This window comes from Leptidea sinapis, chromosome 22, assembly GCF_905404315.1.
Source record: "Leptidea sinapis chromosome 22, ilLepSina1.1, whole genome shotgun sequence".
NCBI lineage: Eukaryota > Metazoa > Arthropoda > Insecta > Lepidoptera > Pieridae > Leptidea > Leptidea sinapis.
In genome coordinates, this window is record NC_066286.1 from 9,160,361 (window position 1) to 9,183,009 (window position 22,649).

General features: G+C 34.8%; 1 protein-coding gene across 3 annotated transcripts in view; it reads left to right on the plus strand.

The window, feature by feature from the left end:
• The first annotated feature begins 2,919 nt into the window (after window positions 1-2,919).
• Window positions 2,920-22,649, plus strand: part of LOC126970795 (E3 ubiquitin-protein ligase SH3RF3) — a 45,506-nt gene continuing 25,776 nt past the window's right edge. For all 3 annotated transcript variants that reach the window (XM_050816896.1, XM_050816897.1, XM_050816898.1), the window contains exons 1-4: window positions 2,920-3,200; window positions 8,455-8,580; window positions 21,547-21,717; window positions 22,420-22,508. In XM_050816896.1, coding sequence (XP_050672853.1) covers window positions 8,467-8,580; window positions 21,547-21,717; window positions 22,420-22,508 — 374 coding nt within the window. In that variant the 5' untranslated portion in view covers window positions 2,920-3,200; window positions 8,455-8,466. The remainder of the gene's footprint in view (window positions 3,201-8,454; window positions 8,581-21,546; window positions 21,718-22,419; window positions 22,509-22,649) is intronic.

Here is a 22,649-nt window from a genome sequence, read left to right on the forward strand (position 1 = left end):
AATATTGTAATTGATAGAGCTTTTGTCCACGATTATAATGCTACCACTCTTATTACAAGGTAATGCTCCAGAGAAAAAAAACAACCTATCGTCAAAATATGACATTTTTAAGGGCCCGCTACGCTCGGCTCGTGCGTTGTTTTAACTGTTCAAACATAACCTAACCTAACCAATTTTTATAAATTATTGTTGATAGAGTTTTGGTCCACGATTATAGTGCTACTAATCTTATTACAAGGTAATGCACAGTTTTCAAGAAAATAACAAAAAAAATATTACAATCTCTAAACGGGTAAAACACGTAAATAAAACACAGAAACGGAATAAAGTATAAAAATGACAGGAAAACGGAATAAACATTAAAGGAAATATGAGAAAAATAATTATAATAATATTGTTTTTTTACTGGCTTTATAACTCTAACCAACCTTTTTAGTCTAAAAATTATAATTGATGAAGCCGTCAGTCTATCCCAGACTATTTATTACGTTTCATTGTACTCGTTTTCATTTATAATTGTCAGTTATTAGCAAGTTTTTAGCCTGTCGGTGCCATGACAGCGCTCATCTATTGTTTTATTTACGTGATTTAACGGTTTTAGGTAGAAGTTTTTTTCGTTATTTTCTTCAAAATGGTGAATTACCTTGTAATAAGAGTGGTATCATTATAATCGTGGACTAAAGCTCTATCAACAACAATATTTTTTACCTCCTAATTCATGCTACGGGACACTAAGTCCAGTCCAAATTTAATATTAATGTCGACCGACGATAACCTTAAACAATTATTATGGGGAAACATACACTTTGAGTGACTAGTATTATTTTATATTTGGCGCTTCTCTTAAGATTTATCTTGAGCTACTGTGGCGCCACCCTTATTTAATATATTTTGACGGACACTTTTATATACACAGATGATTCTCCTTACCTCTACCCTTCATACTGAGTAGGTCATTTCGTTGCCATTTTGATAGAAGTATTTTTTGAACAGAAAACATATATAATAACATGACATAATAAGAAGGATAAAAATCTTCTTAGCAATCATCCTTTTTCTACCTCACCCTACGTTTAGCTTGATACATAAAGTTTTTTTTTAAATAACCGGATTTCTATATTATTTAAAACAAAATCCAGAATAAATTTCCTGCCGTATACTTTATCAATAAAAGTAAAGATACTTACGATCTATTCATAAAATAGTTTTTTGAAGTGCTATTTCTGTTGATCATCATTCCGTGTGTATGTTTCTACATGAAAACATCAAAATATTACTATTAAAAAAAAAAGATAAAAACTAGTTAATAAAACAAGTAATTATAATTGAAAAACTTCATTTATTTAAAAATATAACACTTTTTCCACTTTTTGTCAAAATAAAGGGTTGAGTAAAACAAAATTAAAACACAATATGAATTATTATTTGTGCATGGTTCTTTAGCTTGTCACTCAAATCAAGGTGAATACAGCTCAAAACATACTATCAAAACGCGACGGCACTCCACGCCATCCGACGGGTGTTACTACTAATCAATCCCATATATTTAATACGTTCAGAAACATATATGCAACACGCCATGTGATCACAGCCGACGCCACGCGTGTGTTGTACGAGAACTTTCGTCGTGTATGAACGATATTTATAAAAATGACCGATGAAAAATTAATAGAACTAGTCAAAAGATACATGGCTTGAGTTCGGTCCAATATAGGGATCATAATAATCGAATACGACGGGTAAGTATTAATTTTTTTAGGGTTTTGCACGAAAATAGTAAAAATGAAACACTTGGTGTGACTGTCACTATCCGTCTATCTGGCTGTTCCAGTCGATTATTTCTGTAAGTAAAACGACATGAAAGGAATAGTATTCTTATGGTTAATACCAATTTATTATTATGGTTAATAGTTTTTGTTTTAATTATGGTCAATAGAAGTTTACCTATATTTTAAATTTAAAGGAAAAATAAAACCAACGCTCTTTTTTAATAGCATAGTTTATTTGATAATAATAAATAGCCCCGCATTTGGCCGGTTTTTTTTGTATTATAACTATTAACCATAAAAATAAATCGGTCCCTACGTTAACTGACTATGACATTTGAAACCCTTGAAATTCCCCCTTTTTATAAAATATTATTTCATTTTTGTATTCCAATGATGTTGGGTAATTTTTATATAAAATACTATTCCTTTCATCTCCATCATCATTTACATATTGAAATTGACAGATAGAGAAAGTCGCACCAAGTGTTTCATTTTTACTATTTCGTGCAAAACCCTTAAAAAAAATTAAGACTTACCCGCCGTATTCGAATATTATGATCCCGATATTGGACCGAACTCATGTCTTATAACACCGGGTATCTTTTGACTAGTTCTATTAATTGTTCATCAGTAATTTTTATACATAGCGTTCATACACCTCGAAAGATTTCGCACAACAACGCGTGGCGTCTGGTGTTAGTCTGGTGTCTAGAAACACTCTACTTAACACGCTTCGGGTTTGGGTAGCGTGTGTTTCCCCACATCTGATAACACGCCGATCTAGCTCGAATGGATTTTACCGCGTGTGGGGGTTGTGTGATCACATGGCGTGTTACATATTTGTTTTAGAACGTATAAAATAAATGGAATTGAATAGTACTGACACGCGTCGGATGGCGTGGAGTGGCGTCACGTTTTGATGGTATGTCTTGAACTTCACTCTATTGCTACACGCTCCGCGATGGCCAAAATCGCACCGATCTGCACTATACCTTGCGATCAGAGAGCGTCGATACGGGCAGAATACTTGTCAAAGGCTCAAACACTCAGTGCGCGGAGCCAATAAACCGAAAAGAAGATATCTATGACATCGACAAGTGAGTAGTGACAGCATAAAATTAGGAAAATACGATTTACGAATGGCATTTTTTGCTGCACTTGTCAGTTGTGCGTGAAATTAAAATTATTACTGATAAATTATGTAAAACAGTGCAATTAATACGGATTCCATGTTATATATCAGTTTTTAATGGAAATATGAATTATAATCATTACATGATGTATAATATTATGTAAAGTTTCGAATGCTTCGGTGTATCCAAATGTTGGAATGGTCTTGTCGGGGTGGTTTCTCGGTGCTCCAGGATTTTAAGTGCACCGTGCAGTGATGGTATATTTTGGCGTTGACTTCGTTGAAATTTAAAATATTCGGTGTGTATGAGTCATCTTTGTTAATATTATAATTTAAACCATTGTTGAATTCATTTTCGGTGAGTTCTAAATAATAATATAAATAATACGCGATCTTACTCATGCATTAATATTTATTTGTTTTATATTAATCAAACAAGTACTGTGTGTGTTGTGTTTATATATAAAAACTATATGTGTGAAAATAAATTCTATTTTCAAAATTTTAAATTTAAAAGAATTACGCTCATTTTCGTAAAGTTAAATTTGGAACCACTAAAGTGAATTTAATTTAGTGGTTCCAAACAATCTATTAATATCCTCTCTGGTTTTAAAAATGATAATGGTCAATAATGATACATAGGTTTATTTGTTATGAGTTTATGACCATGCATGCACCTATGGCACAGGGCACATTTGAAATCAATAATGTTAAAACAATAATATTGTAAGATGCATTGTATGTACTCTAACAATAAATGTTTACACACAGAATATTATTGTGCAACAGAGCTCTCATAACTTCTTGATTCCCATAAGGAGCAAGCAATGTTGATTGTATTACTGTTTCAACAATTTGTTTTCTGTCAATTGTTGAAATTAGCATATGGTGGCACATTTTATAATACAAAAATAATAATATTGACACATTTTTACATAAATTATATTGCTCCAATATGGCCTATATTGCACTATGGTTGCAAGACAGCAATATATTTAATATGATATACATACGTAAATAAATGTCTATTAGAAACACATATTAACATTCACCAAAATTGTCACCTTTTTGCTCTAAATAGTGATTTTCACTATTATAACACTCTGATTGCTTGTAACTAATTCTAGTAGGCTTTATAATAGTTTTAAGGGTAAATGTATACACTTTTATAATAAAGTCCCAGTTACTGTTCAGGCATTATCTAATATTTTTTTTAAATATTTTATAAAAATAATGGCTCTGTTGTAAATCCTGCTACTGCACAGTGGAATATGTAAGTGATCGGACAGATTGGGACTACATTATGATTATTTTATAGCAATAACAATACAATATTTTATATTTTATTTAAAAGGGGGCAAAAAAGACTAGTGTTGCAAGAGAATGTGGGCGGCGGTGATCACTTAACACCAGGTGACCCTTACGCTCGTTTGTCCTCCTATTCCATAAAAATAAAAAATAAAAATGACTGCTAGGACACTCTCTTGCGCCACTTCATCTCTCTCAGAGCACCATTGATCTCCAAAGCAGTGGTAGTGTGAAGTGACATCCAAAAGAATTCTAAAGGAATCAATTTTCTGAAAATATATGCCTTTCATGTATAAATTTGAGTGAAAATGAATTACTTACTAGTTAAAAAACAACTAAAATCTTCTGTAAAAGAAAATATTTTCATTTCAATTTTTTTATGGAATTGGAGGATGAAGCAGTTCAGCATAGTGTCACCTACCACCAGCTGGTGGTAGGTGATCACTACCAGCCATGATCTCTTCAGAGGAATCTCAAGAGTGTTGATGGAGCTTTAGACATGTGTTAAATCGAAATAAAACACTTTTTGAAAGATGTATATGCAAATTGTGAAAAAATACTGTGTTAAATCTGTTTTAAGAACCCTGTTATGTTGTAATGATAAACACCACTTATAAACACTTACCTATGTAAAACATTGAGGCACTTGCATTGAGTGCTGATTGTCAACTATTAATAACATTTATATAATACTACTAGCTGACCCAGCTTGTAAAACATTGAGACACTTGCATTGAGTGCTGATTGTCAACTATTAATAACATTTATATAATACTACTAGCTGACCCAGCTTGTAAAACATAGAGACACTTGCATTGAGTGCTGATTGTCAACTATTAATAACATTTATATAATACTACTAGCTGACCCAGCTTGTAAAACATAGAGACACTTGCATTGAGTGCTGATTGTCAACTATTAATAACATTTATATAATACTACTAGCTGACCCAGCTTGTAAAACATAGAGACACTTGCATTGAGTGCTGATTGTCAACTATTAATAACATTTATATAATACTACTAGCTGACCCAGCTTGTAAAACATAGAGACACTTGCATTGAGTGCTGATTGTCAACTATTAATAACATTTATATAATACTACTAGCTGACCCAGCTTGTAAAACATAGAGACACTTGCATTGAGTGCTGATTGTCAACTATTAATAACATTTATATAATACTACTAGCTGACCCAGCTTGTAAAACATAGAGACACTTGCATTGAGTGCTGATTGTCAACTATTAATAACATTTATATAATACTACTAGCTGACCCAGCTTGTAAAACATAGAGACACTTGCATTGAGTGCTGATTGTCAACTATTAATAACATTTATATAATACTACTAGCTGACCCAGCTTGTAAAACATAGAGACACTTGCATTGAGTGCTGATTGTCAACTATTAATAACATTTATATAATACTACTAGCTGACCCAGCTTGTAAAACATAGAGACACTTGCATTGAGTGCTGATTGTCAACTATTAATAACATTTATATAATACTACTAGCTGACCCAGCTTGTAAAACATTGAGACACTTGCATTGAGTGCTGATTGTCAACTATTAATAACATTTATATAATACTACTAGCTGACCCAGCTTGTAAAACATAGAGACACTTGCATTGAGTGCTGATTGTCAACTATTAATAACATTTATATAATACTACTAGCTGACCCAGCTTGTAAAACATTGAGACACTTGCATTGAGTGCTGATTGTCAACTATTAATAACATTTATATAATACTACTAGCTGACCCAGCTTGTAAAACATAGAGACACTTGCATTGAGTGCTGATTGTCAACTATTAATAACATTTATATAATACTACTAGCTGACCCAGCTTGTAAAACATAGAGACACTTGCATTGAGTGCTGATTGTCAACTATTAATAACATTTATATAATACTACTAGCTGACCCAGCTTGTAAAACATAGAGACACTTGCATTGAGTGCTGATTGTCAACTATTAATAACATTTATATAATACTACTAGCTGACCCAGCTTGTAAAACATAGAGACACTTGCATTGAGTGCTGATTGTCAACTATTAATAACATTTATATAATACTACTAGCTGACCCAGCTTGTAAAACATAGAGACACTTGCATTGAGTGCTGATTGTCAACTATTAATAACATTTATATAATACTACTAGCTGACCCAGCTTGTAAAACATAGAGACACTTGCATTGAGTGCTGATTGTCAACTATTAATAACATTTATATAATACTACTAGCTGACCCAGCTTGTAAAACATAGAGACACTTGCATTGAGTGCTGATTGTCAACTATTAATAACATTTATATAATACTACTAGCTGACCCAGCTTGTAAAACATAGAGACACTTGCATTGAGTGCTGATTGTCAACTATTAATAACATTTATATAATACTACTAGCTGACCCAGCTTGTAAAACATAGAGACACTTGCATTGAGTGCTGATTGTCAACTATTAATAACATTTATATAATACTACTAGCTGACCCAGCTTGTAAAACATAGAGACACTTGCATTGAGTGCTGATTGTCAACTATTAATAACATTTATATAATACTACTAGCTGACCCAGCTTGTAAAACATAGAGACACTTGCATTGAGTGCTGATTGTCAACTATTAATAACATTTATATAATACTACTAGCTGACCCAGCTTGTAAAACATAGAGACACTTGCATTGAGTGCTGATTGTCAACTATTAATAACATTTATATAATACTACTAGCTGACCCAGCTTGTAAAACATAGAGACACTTGCATTGAGTGCTGATTGTCAACTATTAATAACATTTATATAATACTACTAGCTGACCCAGCTTGTAAAACATAGAGACACTTGCATTGAGTGCTGATTGTCAACTATTAATAACATTTATATAATACTACTAGCTGACCCAGCTTGTAAAACATAGAGACACTTGCATTGAGTGCTGATTGTCAACTATTAATAACATTTATATAATACTAGTAGCTGACCCAGCTTGTAAAACATAGAGACACTTGCATTGAGTGCTGATTGTCAACTATTAATAACATTTATATAATACAACTAGCTGACCAAGCAAACGTTGTATTGCCATTATAGTTAACAGCTGTAGTTAATCTACTAAGTATAGGTAGCTAGAATAAAGTTCGTTTTTTACCTCCTGAGAAACAAAGATTCTAATTAGTTATTAATTTTTAACTATTCTTTCAATTTGATTTCTGAACGACGGGGGCACATCAAAGGAGAATCAAAATCGTTGTTTTTATTTAATTCCAAGCATTTTCATAATTATTCACCTTTTAAACGTTCTCTGAACTCCCACAACTAATTTAAGACCAAAATTAGCCAAATCGGTCCAGCCATTCTCAAGTTTTAGCGAGACTAACGAACAGCTATTCATTTTTATATATATAGATAAATATAATAAGACTGTATAGAAATTTTTATCACCAAAAAGTACACAAGCCTTTTTAAACTCTATTCTATAACTAAAAAGGTTTGAAATGGAAAATTAAACTTGAACTTTAAATTATATATAATATTCAATACTAAATTGCTAAGATTTTTATATGTCAAATAATCTATTTTTGTTATACCACTACAATAGCTGTTTAATATTGGTCTTACTACTTTGCTCACCTGCTTCATTTACTTAACTAAGTTGTAATTCTATTAGGCTCAACAAAGTCCTCAGTGCACCATTTAAAATTTGCACAGGAATATAAACATAACAATATCTATTTTATAGACAACACAAGCACAAGACACAGTGTTAATAATAAAAAAATATTTACGCATGTGTTTTTTTAAAAAGTGATCTAACAATAATGACGTCTAAAATGTAGCTTATCATTACTGTATTACGCAAAAGTGTTTAGCTTGTATTAAACTTAAACATCATTAACCACAACATAAAAGTGTACAGGAACAAGTCAAAGAACAGAACACAATTTTTGTCAGCTGTCGTCTATCTATCTATCTGTCATCATATAATCTAAATTTTACATATGAATATGATCTATCCATTCGACACACCTTAGATATGCTTCAAATTGTGTTTAAATATAAGCAATATCTCAAGATTGTTGAACACTAAACAACAGAAAGACACAGTTTTGTAATAGACCTTTTTTTAAAACAAGTGTTCAACACGTTTAACTTTTAACTTTTTTGTAACAACTAGAGTAATTACATGAATATTACTGGCATAACCTAATTCATATTTTATTCTGCAGAGCAAGGAAGGCATGGATGAAGGTCTGCTCAATGACCTGTTGGAGTGTTCCGTTTGTCTGGAGCGCCTCGACACATCCTCAAGAGTTCTACCATGCCAGCATACATTTTGTCTCAAATGCCTCAAGGTATGGCCTCATTTTTTTTTAATATATTTAGTTTTCTAGTGTTTCATATGTAAAGGAGAATAAGTTGTAAATAATCTTATATTTTAACATGCAAGTAACTTATTTATTAGAGCTATAGGTAAATTATGTAATGAAATTCATTGATCCTGATGATTTATATATATATATAAATGAATTGCTGTTCGTTAGTCTCGCTAAAGCTCGAGAAGGGCCGGTCCGATTTGGCTAATTTTGGTCTTGAATGATTTGTGGAAGGGCAGGGAAGGTTTAAAAGGTAAATAAATATGAAAAAATGTTCGGAATTAAATAAAAACAACAATTTTGTTTTTCCTTTGATGTGTCCATACATAATTTCTATGAGAGAATTTATTGACGCACGGTTCGACAGTTCTGCTGTGAAATAATTTCATTACGACAGCAGGTTGCATATTTTACGAAGTAATTCTTGATGTTATGATATATTATTGACAAATTCATATAAAAACATTATTTTAAATATTATATACAGAACAACGTCTGTCGGGTCAGCTAGTTAAAAAATAAAAATGTGTAATGAAGCCCTTAGCACCAAAATTGAAAGCAAAGTGCATATTGATAGACAGAAATATACTAAGCTTAAGAATCCTTTTTCACCATTTTTATATTTTCATTTTTTTTATTCATATTATTCTATAGGGTGTATTCAATTGATACCCATATCAATAGAACCATTGAGTTCCCTCGATAACCTTGAGTGTAGTAGCTGTGTCATGATAAATTACACCAGATTTCAAAATGAAATGTCTTCACAAAACTTCATGCATAATAGTGTTAGACCAATGAGTTCCGTTATGTTGAGCCTAATGCTGAAGGTCAATCTAGGTCATTTCTTATGATGAAATGATCTGAACCAAACCATATTTTCAACTCAATGGGTTGACGGTATCTGCTATAATAATAATAATATTGACACACTTTTTACACAAATTATCTTGCCCCAAGTTAAGCATGCAAGCATATTATATAGCCTGTGTTATGGGTTACAAGACAATTGATATATTTAATACAATATACTTACTTCAACATACATAAATTTATATAAACAAGCATAAATACATTTAAACATCCATGACTTGGAAACAAACATCCATATTCATCATATAAATGCTTGCACCTACTGGGATTCGAACCCGGGACCTCTAGCTTTGTAGGTAGGATCGCTAACCACTCGGCTATACAGGTCGTCTATAAAATTCAGTTGCATCATTTGACCTGAATAAACATGCTTTTGATTAATTTGAATAATTGTTTGTATGAAAGACAAATACAATGTATCAGTTTCATTATTCCTTATCAGAAATTGAAACAATATTAGCACAATTTATTGACAGCAAGATGTTGCTAGGCCATAAAGTAAGCTGAATTGATTATAACAAAACTGTTCTAAATTGATGTAATAGTCACAATTGGCTTGAGCTGAACTTACAGGGGTGACATTGAGACCTATTTTTGTTCCTCTGTCGTTCTTACAGTTGCTTTGATGATCTTACTTATTATCTATAATATTAATATTATTTTTACCCAGCATATTAAGAGGACAAGGTTTTCAGCTTGATTTGTATATTTTCGGGCAAGCGCGTATGTGTGTGTAGTTGTTTGTAACTATTCTGGCGTGCGCTGCAAAAACCGTTAGAATTACACTATACTCGTATATATATATATATGTGTATTGTATTACGGAAATGTTTATCTTAAATAGTCATAAAAAAAAGCCTGTGACAGCAAAAATATACTCGTATGTATTTTAAATTGCGTAAGGTGTTCTAGGGGCGGAGGGGACCAAGCTAAATACTTCCATTTCACTTGGGGGGAGGGGGGTCTGCCAAATATCGCGTTATTATATTTCCATAGCAGAAAACGATGTAAAATTGTGTGAAAAATTATTTCGAGAATAAAATATGGCCAAATCTGACAATAGTGTTTTTTCGTATAGTACCTGCCTACCGAACCCCGCAGAGCAGCGAAATAGCGATCGATTGTTACATCGAAAAATTCTCAAAAATGCCTCACGTAATGAATGGACACCCTCTTATCAAAGCTATTATCGCCAAAATAAAATAGTGAACCATATACAATAAAAATTGATAATTTCTTTCTAATACACATGTGGTAGTAACAAATTGATCCTTATATCAAAATTATATTAAAAATTAAAAATATAAAAACTTTTATTGAACATTCGTACACGTCCAAATGTTTTGAGTTTTCTTTATTACAATGTTAATGTTTGAGACAAATATTGGCGAAATTAACTCTAAACATTTGGATAATTATGGATTTCCGCAAAGTAACGCCTACTTCAATAAATTTTTCATTCATACACGTTCAACATCTACCTATCTCAATGAACCTTTGGAATAACAAGAAGTTTCTGTTGAATGAACTACGGCCGTGTTTATATTATACTAATTATTATTTGAATAAATATCTCAGAAGCTTTGTAGCGGAAAGTAATAATAACCAGCGATAGAGATGTACAGTGCACTTAAATGGGGCACGTTAGTGCTATCCGTAAACAATCGCTTCTAGCTGTACAGGCGCGCTCAAAAGTTTTACAATTTACTTTTTTTTAATATTCGTAGAATGTAAAATTAATGAACTTATTTATTTAAATTTTGGTAAATATATTAATGAGACAAACCCTTTACGAATGTTTACCCAGCGAATTTTTGTTACATTAAAAGTTTTACATAGATATACAAGATCTATCAAAAAATATTAAATAACATTGAAATTGAATTGATGATCCAAATGTTGTGAGATTTCTTGAGTGTAATTTCAACTAAGACTTGTCTAATCGATTCGACACGTGTTTCGCCCTTGACACGAGGCATCCTCAGGAGATGTTGTTTCGAGGATAAATCTTAGAGGAAATTACAGTCAAGAAATCTCACAACATTTGGAAAATTAAATTGAAATGGTCGGTGACAAAATAGTATAGTCACTTTTGTTCGGTATTGATGAATGAATTATGTAAATGTTGAACTACTATTACTGTACTGTGTTATTGTTGTTGAAGGAAAATAAGCGGCAGAAAAGATGTCGATCAACTCTGTTCCTTATTATTTCCTGTTACATAACTAATGACGAAATTACTGCAATACTGTCAACGGTGACTAATAAATCACTACAGCTATCGTCAATATTATCCTAGATTCATGTGCGTAATTAATTGTTTTTGAATTAATTAATGCAGATAATGGGGGACCAACACGAACATTACGTAGATATAAAGTATGGGTATAACCGCTCGTTCACGCGGCTGTGATTGTTGCCTTACGAGTTGGTTTCTGAAATATAGTTTGGATTGTTTCATTTTTCATTGATCTGAATTGAATGGTTTTTTTAAAATAATATTTTTTTATAATGTGTATATTTTCTTCTGAACAGCTTTTTAAACTAAACAGAACCAGAAGGGCAAAAACTGATATGCGTACATAAACCGTATAGGCTCTTGAACAAAAGCTATAAATTTTTGCCCAGGTATTTTGCAAAAATAATAATATATACCTGATGAATGATATGCTGACTTCGGTGTACAAGCGTTTTAACCAGTACGAGTCTTCTTACGAGGTAGATACCATGCAGCGCCTTTTTCAGCCGTAAAAGTGAGTGCGAGCATTATTGTGGTTGTGGATTGAAGAGCGCCGTAGCTAGAGAAATTTCTGGGCTGATGATGATGAATTAAATTTTTTGGCTTAAAGTGGCGAACCCAGTTGTGATACCGCACACAAATTTCGGTTTAGGTTCTCAGAGGAGTTATTCAGGTTGATGGTGACCAGCCGCCGAATTCCTCCACCGGAAATTACTTTAAACTGCATATCTCCACCCACATCACGTTGGCGTCTGGCATTTTAGTTAGTTCTATTTATTTTGAGCATTGGTAACAAGACCATCACCTCAAACCAAAATACAATAAAAGATGAATATTTAAATCATATCTCAATATACTCGATTATAAGAAAAACCCCCGTTAGGTTTATGGGCAAAAAAAATCTTGATGTAGGTTAGGCCACCATTTTTGTCAATTTGTTTAAAAATTGACGTCTGGCATTCTAATCACGCTATTAGCAGAAACACTTTGCCTAGTACACTTTCTGGACTCTGCATTTTTCCTAATCCAATTTCCCAATCCACGAAGTAGGGACCTTCAAGCTTAGAGTATACCCCTTAAAGGCCGGCCATCGCATCTTTGACCCCAGGTGTTGCGGATGTCTATGAGTGGTTATCACTTCCCATCACGTGAGCCTCTTGCAGGTTTACCCTCTTCTTTGTAAAAAATATAAACTATTTATTTTTTATGACATTAAAGGTCAAACAGGTCATTTCATTGTAATTAATCTTGACATAAAATTGAAACCATCAAAAACATAACCTGTAAAAAAAACCATGTCTCGCAACTCAGTTCTTCTTCAATCTTAAGAAGTTGTGAGATCCATGTAATACCAAGTCTGTCTATTTATCCCCCATTTTAGGGTCCTTAAAGTATTATTATTACCTTTACATATTTAATATTAGAAATGAAACAAAAAATACGGTATCACTTTTGTCATCGACGATACCCCAGTTAACAGCCCCTACCTCCGGCGTAGTAAATAAACACGCTTTATTACTCGTCCTAATCTAAAACGGTCCGGTATGTGCACTGAGTCACTGGTATTGAGTCATACGAGTAATTCACAATTGACATGTCTTGAGTACTCCTTAATTGATAGTCTGGGGTCGTACGGAGTCGTATTGTTCTTGATAACCGAGAAAAAGGCCGCGAAATGAGGTTATTGGACGAGGTATCTGTGTCTATAAAGTAATTAATTATTAAAGCATCATTGAATATTAAAAACGTAACTCTTATAGGATTCTTGCTTTTTTTGCCCGCCAAGAGCCATTCTCTCAGGAACACGCCTTAGAAGAGATCATTTTCACAATTTTCTTCCGCAATCCTTGATGGATCGTCAATCTTTAGACTATTTGTAGATTTCTTTATTCAACAAGACTATCGCCATCGTCAGCAGTGATCAGGACATGCAGTTTTCTAGAAAATTCGTTGCCGATGCGGCGGGTCTTAGCGCCCGGCACTGCGGACCGAGACACGCCCAGGTTGGCAAGAATCTCTACACCGTTGGGTGTCATTAGCGCCTCATACTGGGCCCGGGGCGTTTGGTATTGGCTGCAGATGATTCTCGCTGTCTCGAGGCTAGAGTGTGGCAACACTGCCAACATTTGCTGCCACAGCAACACATTTCTTATTATCTCCTCTCATATAGAAGTCTGCTTGTTCGTCCACCAACCTATTCGATTCCTTGTACTGCGCTATGCACAATAGTCAATGCCACCTCGTTTGGAGTCGTTACAGTATATCGAGATAGATGAGTTCAACTACGTTTGAGTTGTTGAGGAGAATCTCAATTGGAAGCCTCTTTTCTTTTAACATCAGCGCTTCAGTTGTCAGATGTAATAAACACTTGATTCCTTTTAAGCGCCTTATATAAACTTGCTTGCCCACACAGGTTGTGACAAGATTTGAACGCCTTTGACATATGAGCTTACTTTCTGATGTATTCTGTCAATTATTGGTAAGAGTTTACTGCTGCAAAAATGGCTCATTCAAGTTAGTGCACAGAAATCGAAGCACATAACTTTCACTCTGAGAAAAGAAACTGTCCACCAGTTTGCTTCAATAACAACAATTTGCCTCAGTGTAAAATATCTTCGATCCTACTTGGCACGAATAAACGAGGCCAAGTGAACTACAAGTTTAAACGCCTATATTGGCTGATGGGTAGAAACTCTGCACTTTCTGTGAATAATAAAAATTTAATTCTTAAACCCGTATGGACATGTGGCATTCAGATATGCGGAGTCACCAGCAAAAGTAATGTTGACTGCCTGCAAATGGCGTAAACCAGCTTACTGAGGACTATTGCAAACCCTGCTTGGTACTCATATCACAAATCTGATTAAAGTCTGGCGACTGATTGCAGATTCACATGACGGGTTTTTGAATGACTGAACGTCTAATTTCCCCTAAGCTCAACGTTCTGGACTAGTCAATAACATATAACGTTCTTACATATAGAAATATTAAACATGCCACAATTACCACCATAATAAGCATTGGCTGCTATATCTATACATTGCCGCATTTACTCCAGTTGTTTAAAATATTATTGGTTATTATTGGACAAGCCGCGAAGCTGTCAGGTTATTTCCACCAAAGCAGAGAGATGTGAGCTGTGCTTATTACAACGCTTTCGGGTGTGCGAGACGCAGGGAGAAGGCAGCTGTGAAACGGACGCGAGCGCGGGCGAAATTCTATAGAAAAATGAGACATCTCCTCTCCTCTCCACTTTAGTGGATACCGGGCCTAAGGTTTAGAAAGAGTTCTGCAGTAGCGACGCATCTTATGATGATGAAATAGCAATGACTTGCGAATCCCTGAAACTTCAACAACACGGCGCTGTGTGATCTAACTTGTTTACGTTCCAGGAACTTGTCGTATTTTTTCCTAAAACATCAACAGTTAGTCATTGTTATAAGTGGCACGAATTAATTGTTTACATCGCAGCTGCTATCATGTTTGAACCAATTAAAAGACTTGTCATATTCATCTAGATGCGATAAAAAGTCATCAGTAATTATTTTACCGAGAGATTTTTTATGCGTTGCATCTTGATTTTGCTCATGTATCCGCTGAAATACATCTCGATATATTGGTATTTTATTAGAGGAAATAGTTTTTGCTTCATATTTATAGACCATTTAATTTAAAACGAAGGGGATCCTTTTCAAAGGGGATTACTATTTAGGCCTCATTTCAACGTCAGCTAATCTTCCTTCTATGTTAAATTGTATCGCGTAACGTGTATTTTTTTAGTATTTTATAGGTACAGTCAGCGTAATCTATACTAATATTATAAAGTTGCAGTGTTTGTTTGTTTGTTTGAACGCGCTAATCTCTGGTACTACTGGTCCGATTTGAATGATTCTTTCAGTGTTGGGTAGTCCATTTATCGAGGAAGGCTATATAGGCTATGTTTTTTTTTCAAAATTAGGGATCCGTAATAAAATTGCTATTTTGTAACACAAGGTGTAAAATCGAAAACCTATTTTTGCGTGCGCTGCAAAAACTATTGACAATAGAACAAAATGATGTACAGGCTATAATATAGGCAATATTTTATTACTTATAAAACTATCGCGTGAATTATACTTTATATGGCAAAACAACGTTTGCCGGGTCAGCTAGTAATATATACACTGGGTGTGACATTGGTACTGACATTTCGTTCTGTAAGCTAGAATTAATTAACTCGCTTTTGCCACCCCTATGTAACATAAGGTTAATGTACCTTTTTAAGGCCAATGTTTTGGCTTCAATCTTCAAATATCTGTAAATTATTAAAAAGAAAGAACTGACAAAATAGGTATGTACATCACTTTAGCAAGGCCCAAATATTATATCTTCTATATTCCTACTGTGGCCTGTATATTAGAAACAGGCTTAAGGTGTCGAGGATTTGTTTTAAAAGGTTCACTTATATTTGGAGAGCGTTTTTCTCCCATCCAAACATCATCCACAGTCTACGAAGATTCTTCATTTTCTTATGTATGTGGTGTGTGGTGTGATTTCGGCGGCAGGAATCAATAAACAGCGCTTTTGCATTTTGTGACAGTATAAGTGTGGAACAATAACAAGAGGCATTATTTCCTCCTTAAAAATTAAACCAGGGAGCTCATTCCATAGTTTGGACTAGGAAGAAAGTTCATTAAAATCGCACTAAAAAGCACAAAGGAATTTTTTATCTCAAAATTGATTCCTTTAGAATACTTTACAATGTCATTTCTAACATACTAGATACTACTACCGCTTTAGAAACAAATGGCGTTCTGAGAAAGAAGAAGTGGCACAAGAAACTCTCTCAGCATTCTTTTTTTTGCGCTCTTTTTAATAAAATATTGTACTTTCATTGCTATTGCTATACAATAATTATAATCTATATATAGTAATGTCACTGCACACTGAAAACCGTCAGACATCCAGATAAAGAGTATGATATCCTGAATTTGTGACGTGTCGCGCGAAGGTGGAATTTGGCGATAATAAAAAGATTTCGATGATATTTGAAAAGAATATTGAACTATAGTCGATACCATGAAGAAAACATTCGAGAAACTTCGTTAGGTAAATAACTGCCATGTTTCCTCTTAAATATCAATATTGGTCAATAAAATCAGTTGCAGTTCAACATATCTAGAGCACATCCCCGATATCTGAACGAAGTGTGTCGCACGAAACGTGTGTTGCCAAGTCGCCGCGTTCTATATTTACGTGCGCGCTACAAATAACCACCCTCCTAAAGTGCTATCATTTATTGTCGACCTCGACGATTGATGGAAAACTGCATTCGGGAATGTTTCTTGTCATTTGGAGTTCAATGTGATTTGGGGTTTTTTGATTTCATTTCACAGCGGACACTAAATTTAATACGCACTTTAATACATATGCAAATTGAACATATACCAAAATTGATGGATGATGCGGGGAAACCGTGTCCCTCGGGATACGATCTAATTTGAAAGAGCAACATCTCAAGTCATAGTCTTAATATACAATTATTGGGGTTAAGCAGTTTATCAAGAAGATCCTGAAGATGGCGCGACAACTCGGGAGTTGAACAAACTTATGATGATTGACGGATGATGCGTCATTAGGACGGTTGGATTAGTTGGTAAGAGCGCTTATAGGGCTTATCCCGAGGGGCGCAGGTTCCATCCCATCCTGCATCGTCCATAAATTTTGGTACATTAATTTGCATATTTTAGAAGTGAGGAAGATCAAATAAAAATAAATTATAGCTGTACTACGTAATAAATAGCTTATCCTTGAAGGCACTTAAGGAGTTATAACTTCAGATTATGATGTATAATGATAATCGAAGCCTGCTGGTTGAGGGTCACTGGTGTCTGTATAGTTTGGTAGACTGGACAGTTTGTTTCGCGTCGATCAGATGTTTGATACTCTAACAACAATAATCAAACGATTATTTAAATATAGTGTTATCTAATCAGTGAAAAGTTCCAAATGAATGTGAGTCAAGGTGTCAGAAAGTACTTGAAATTATATATACGGAAATACGTAGGAAAGTTGTATGAAAAGTACTTATCGGTGGTAATGGGCGCATAACAAGTGTGAGCGCAAAAGAAGGTGCATTTGTTACGTGATTGTCCATTGCTACCGTCATTTCTGGTCTGGAGCACCCCAGTATCAGCTCGAAACATTTTTTTCAATTCTGTACATATATTCCTTTAAAAAGACGTAAGTACTATTTATTTAAAAAACATATTATAGTTGCAATTTATATCAGAAAATTAATTATACTAAAATAAATTACAGCTCATTGCGGTAATTTTTTATAGGTAACCTATGGCTAATAAACTGCATACTCCGTAAATTTTCATTTAAAATTAGTTTTATTAAAAAAAAAACGCACTGCTCGATTCTGCAGTGCGATCTTGTACTATTAGTTTATGACTTTATGTCGCTCTAGATCGTTCTATATTTGAAAATCTCTCTCTCATAAAATTTAATCAATCTCTCCATATTTACAAATTATTGATACTATATAAACCTTTTTATACATTTTCAAGTAAGGTATACATTATTTCCCGTGTACCACAGTACTCGACATCCCTAGTTGTGGCCGGAAACGGAAGTCAACAGTGCCGTATAACTAATATTAATCTTAATTGAAAACTGTACTGTGGCGCTGGTAGGTTAGTGTTTCCTCTTCATTGGTATGGGATGTGGGAACGTTAGATGAATATACTCAATGTATTGAGCTGTCTGTTGGTTATAGAATAGCCTGAATAGTTCGTACGGATGACTATTAAGATTGAAACTAGTCATAACTTCATCGAGCACTAATCAATGCGTTTTTACTCCTAAAGATGTCATATACTCATTAAATGAAAACAATATGGCAAATCGTGCATAAGCAGAACTGATACTAGGATTTTTTGTGCGGTTCTTTGCCTTAATAGCCTAAACACATAGTCGAATTTGGTACGGCTGGGCCATCGGACGGTCCGGTAGGTGCCTTGTACTATTGGTCCGGTGTCGTAGTCGGTACGGTCTGGTAATAATAATAATTAAGTGCGATGGACAATGCGACATACCATTGAATGTAGTCCGCTACCAGGAGGTCTACTCGCAAACTCGACAACGATACATTCAGAATGATACGATAATACTCCGAATATATCGCAACTATCCTACTCTAACAAATGTTCGAATTCCTTATCGTTTATCGTTACCATAGACTAATATTTTGATTTTTTTACGATGTTAGTGTGAAACATATTTAATGTTCAAACCTAAACATTATCTGTGCTATGTCGCTGTTAAGTGTCAAAAGTCAAAACATACTTTAGGTGCTAAGGACCATGCCAGACTCTGCACCACCAATTTGGTATCATTTACACATAATGTAAATGTTTAAAAAAATATGTAATGAATATAATATGACCATTTAATATTGAATAAATCATACAAATCTTGCGGATAATAAAATGTAAAAAAAAGTAACTCAGCCCTTCTCGTCGACTTCCTATTTCTCAGGCGGCCATTTGCATTATTTCTACGCATAAATGATCAACAAAATGACTTAAATGACTTAGTAGTAAAAGAATCCTATTGAATAGTAAATCACATATAATTATTACACATACATTATTTCAATAATATTTATTAAGTATGTATATTGTATGGCAAATATATCTATACAACTTGAAACTAATGATAATAGCATCGACAGCCTAGAAGGTGTCGTTGAGACTATCGTAAAAGTGACGTTTGATTATTTGTGAAATTCGAATATTCGTCTCTGACATTTTCAACTAAGAGTAGGGCTAGGTCCGATAATATCGAATAATGTTTCGTTCGTTCAATCATCGTTTCGACATTTATTACGATGTAACTAAGAGTAGGATTCGAAACGACTAATGCCACGATTTATCTAATATCGATTCCAGGAGTAGGCCCTCCGACTGCGTCCGATGGTTCGGCCACACTAAATCCGATCATGTGTTTAGGTTTATGTTCTCCTCTTCCAAGGAAAAGTAAGACAATTAGCCAATAGCGGAATACAATGTATATCTAACTCACCTTATAGCCTTGACGCTCCTTATTTTGTCTGGAGACAAATCCATCAAATCACCATAGCAGCAACTCTCATTGGCAAGATGATGTCAAGATGTGATGAACCAGTTTAACTTGAGCCGTACAGAAATGGCTTGCGCTTGCTAGGATTTTATTCTTATCTAATGATTATGCACTCGGGAAAATACAATTTTTATCAGATAACAATCGCGGTTGTGTTCCTAAACAATGACTTTGCAAAATTCTAATCAGTTGTGAAGGTACGATTATTAGTTGAAAATTAGGCCAAGACCAAGTCAAATCAAACGTGTACCCCGTGAAGCGCGGCGAATTCATGTACAACTTTGCAAATCTCGTACCTACGTAGCATAATATAATGAACTAATTAAAAAAAATCTATCCTTTTCGTATTTACCCGGTTCAATGGTGAGTGAAGTGATTACTTATTGGTTTCCTGCTACTTAAAAAGTTTGACCCAGAATACAAGAGATATAAGCTTCATGCGAAGAAATAGAGTTGTTTTACCTGATTCCTGCCGTCGAATGCCACCTTCGCACGACACGCTACTAATTAGGATATCATCCCCATCGTCTGGATGTGTGGCGTTCCTCCAGAAATCGGTTATGCAAAGCTGTGGAATGAGCTTTCTTGTGCGGTGTTTCCGGAATGATACGACATGGGCACCTAAAAGACCGTACACCTTCCTTAAAGGCCGGCAACGCTCCAGTGGTTCCTTTGGTGTTGCAAGTGAATGTGGGCGGCGGTGATCACTTAACACCAGGTAACCCGTACGCTCGTCTGTCCTCCGTTTCTATAAAAATAAGAGAAACCGGAGATAACATTTGACTGTATAGGTTTTTCGTTCCTTAAAATCCCCGTCTAGTAAAGCCTTTTCATAAATAGGCAAAATATAATAAATTCAGGGTGGCAGGGTGGTAAAACTAGTCTCACAATGTGAACTGGCTATCATTCTGTTCAAATTTAAATGAGCTCTGTTGTCACGAAAAGTTTAATATTTATATTGGAAGAATATGTCACCAAAAATATCCAAGCACAGTTTATTGCGAATTCTTCTATTGTTTCGCTCGGGCGGGTCGTGACGTGTTTATATGATTTTGTATATATGTAGTAATAGTCTTATGAGTATATTTTTTTCCTTAGAGAGTGCGATACAGAAACAGTATTAGATGATTATGACCTCTGCAGCTGTTTTCATATAACATCAGATGAACCGCTTGCCCATTAACTTCCTCTCATAAAAAATAACTTAAGAAAAAAACAATTTAAATTTTCCGTGTGACCTGCTCGGCACAATACGCTGCGGTATATTTTCAAACGCCCGTTCCCTATTTTTTCATTTTGGAAGCCGTCAGTGGACTGACCCAAGTCCTCTGTTTGGATGTGGCCTGCTGTCGGGTGATGCAGCTACCCGGTGGCAGGCCTCGGCGTCCCATGCCCTGCGGTCCTGACGTCGTGTCTGCTGCATCATTCACGTTCCACGACCGCGGCACTGGAACTCCTACTTCTTCTGCCTCCACTCCGGGAGAGTGCAAACAGAATAAGTGGGACCATATTATTTTGATATAACTCGACAATGACTACGTGTACTCCCAAGCCGCGACCCTGCTTGAGAGTTCATAAATGGATAGAATAAGATTTAATACGCCCAATACCTGGTTACCTCCTCTAAAATGGGGATATCTTATATTATAATTAGTTTTAAGGTTGATTTTGCATACATATAATATAAACGGTTTATTCTATTTCAGGTAATAGTTGAGTCTCACAAGGAGCTACGATGTCCGGAATGCCGCGTGCTGGTGGAGGCCCGGGTGGAGGAGCTTCCTCCGAATGTGCTGCTCATGAGGATCCTCGAGGGAATGAAGAACTCAGCACCGCGCCGCGTTGTTGGCGCGCGGCTGAGGACTGCCCAGACCCAGGTAGATACCACAGTGCCATTCTCACCAACACCAGGCGTATTCGTCTCCATCTCTAGGCCCAGTGCTTAGTGACTGGTTGACAGTAGCTTACTACACGTTGGAACCCTGGAAGGAGAAGATAATATTTGAATGATAATGTTTCAAGCTTTCATAGTAATCTATACATATAAATAAAATTGGAGTGTCTGTTGTAATATTGAAATAACCGTTTTTTACTACATGTTAATGAATATATATACGGTACATATACCAAAATAACTATTTACAATTTTTGTCTGTCTGTTTGTTCCGGCTAATCTCTAAAATGGCTGGACTGATTTTGACGGGACTTTTGTTGGCAGGTAGCTTGTGTAATAAGGAGTACATTACGCTACATTTATTTTAGAAAAAAATGTTTTATTTTAGAAAAATAAAGTAATGTTGTAATGTCCATGAAACTCTAAAAATAATTTATATGGCAAAACAACGTTTGCCGGGTCAGCTAGCTACACTTAAAATAGTCCATTAGACATTCGTCCCGGTAGATAATTTTTGAGCTCCCTGGCCTTGACCTTGAAATGACCCTTTAGGGAGGGAGCGAGTTGAGCACCGGTTACAAATGCTTTGAACGCAGGTCTACCTAGTGGAAAAAGTTTACTCAATATTGTCGATAAGAGCAAAATTTTTGTGCCTACAAAACTAAAAAAGTAAAAAATGTTTCAGCCTCAAGTGAGCCAGCAAGGCAGATCTGACGGGAAACAGCTGCCTCCGCACGGCAGAGCCTTGTACGACTATATCTCCAAAGAGCCTGGGTAAGTGAAACTAAAAAACTCTATAGCATTTGCGTTTTTAGTATTATTGATTATCACGAGACGTATACTATTTATATTCGTAATAAAAGAGTGTGTATGTATGCACGCAAGAAGTTATTCGTCTATGACGTAAAAAAAACA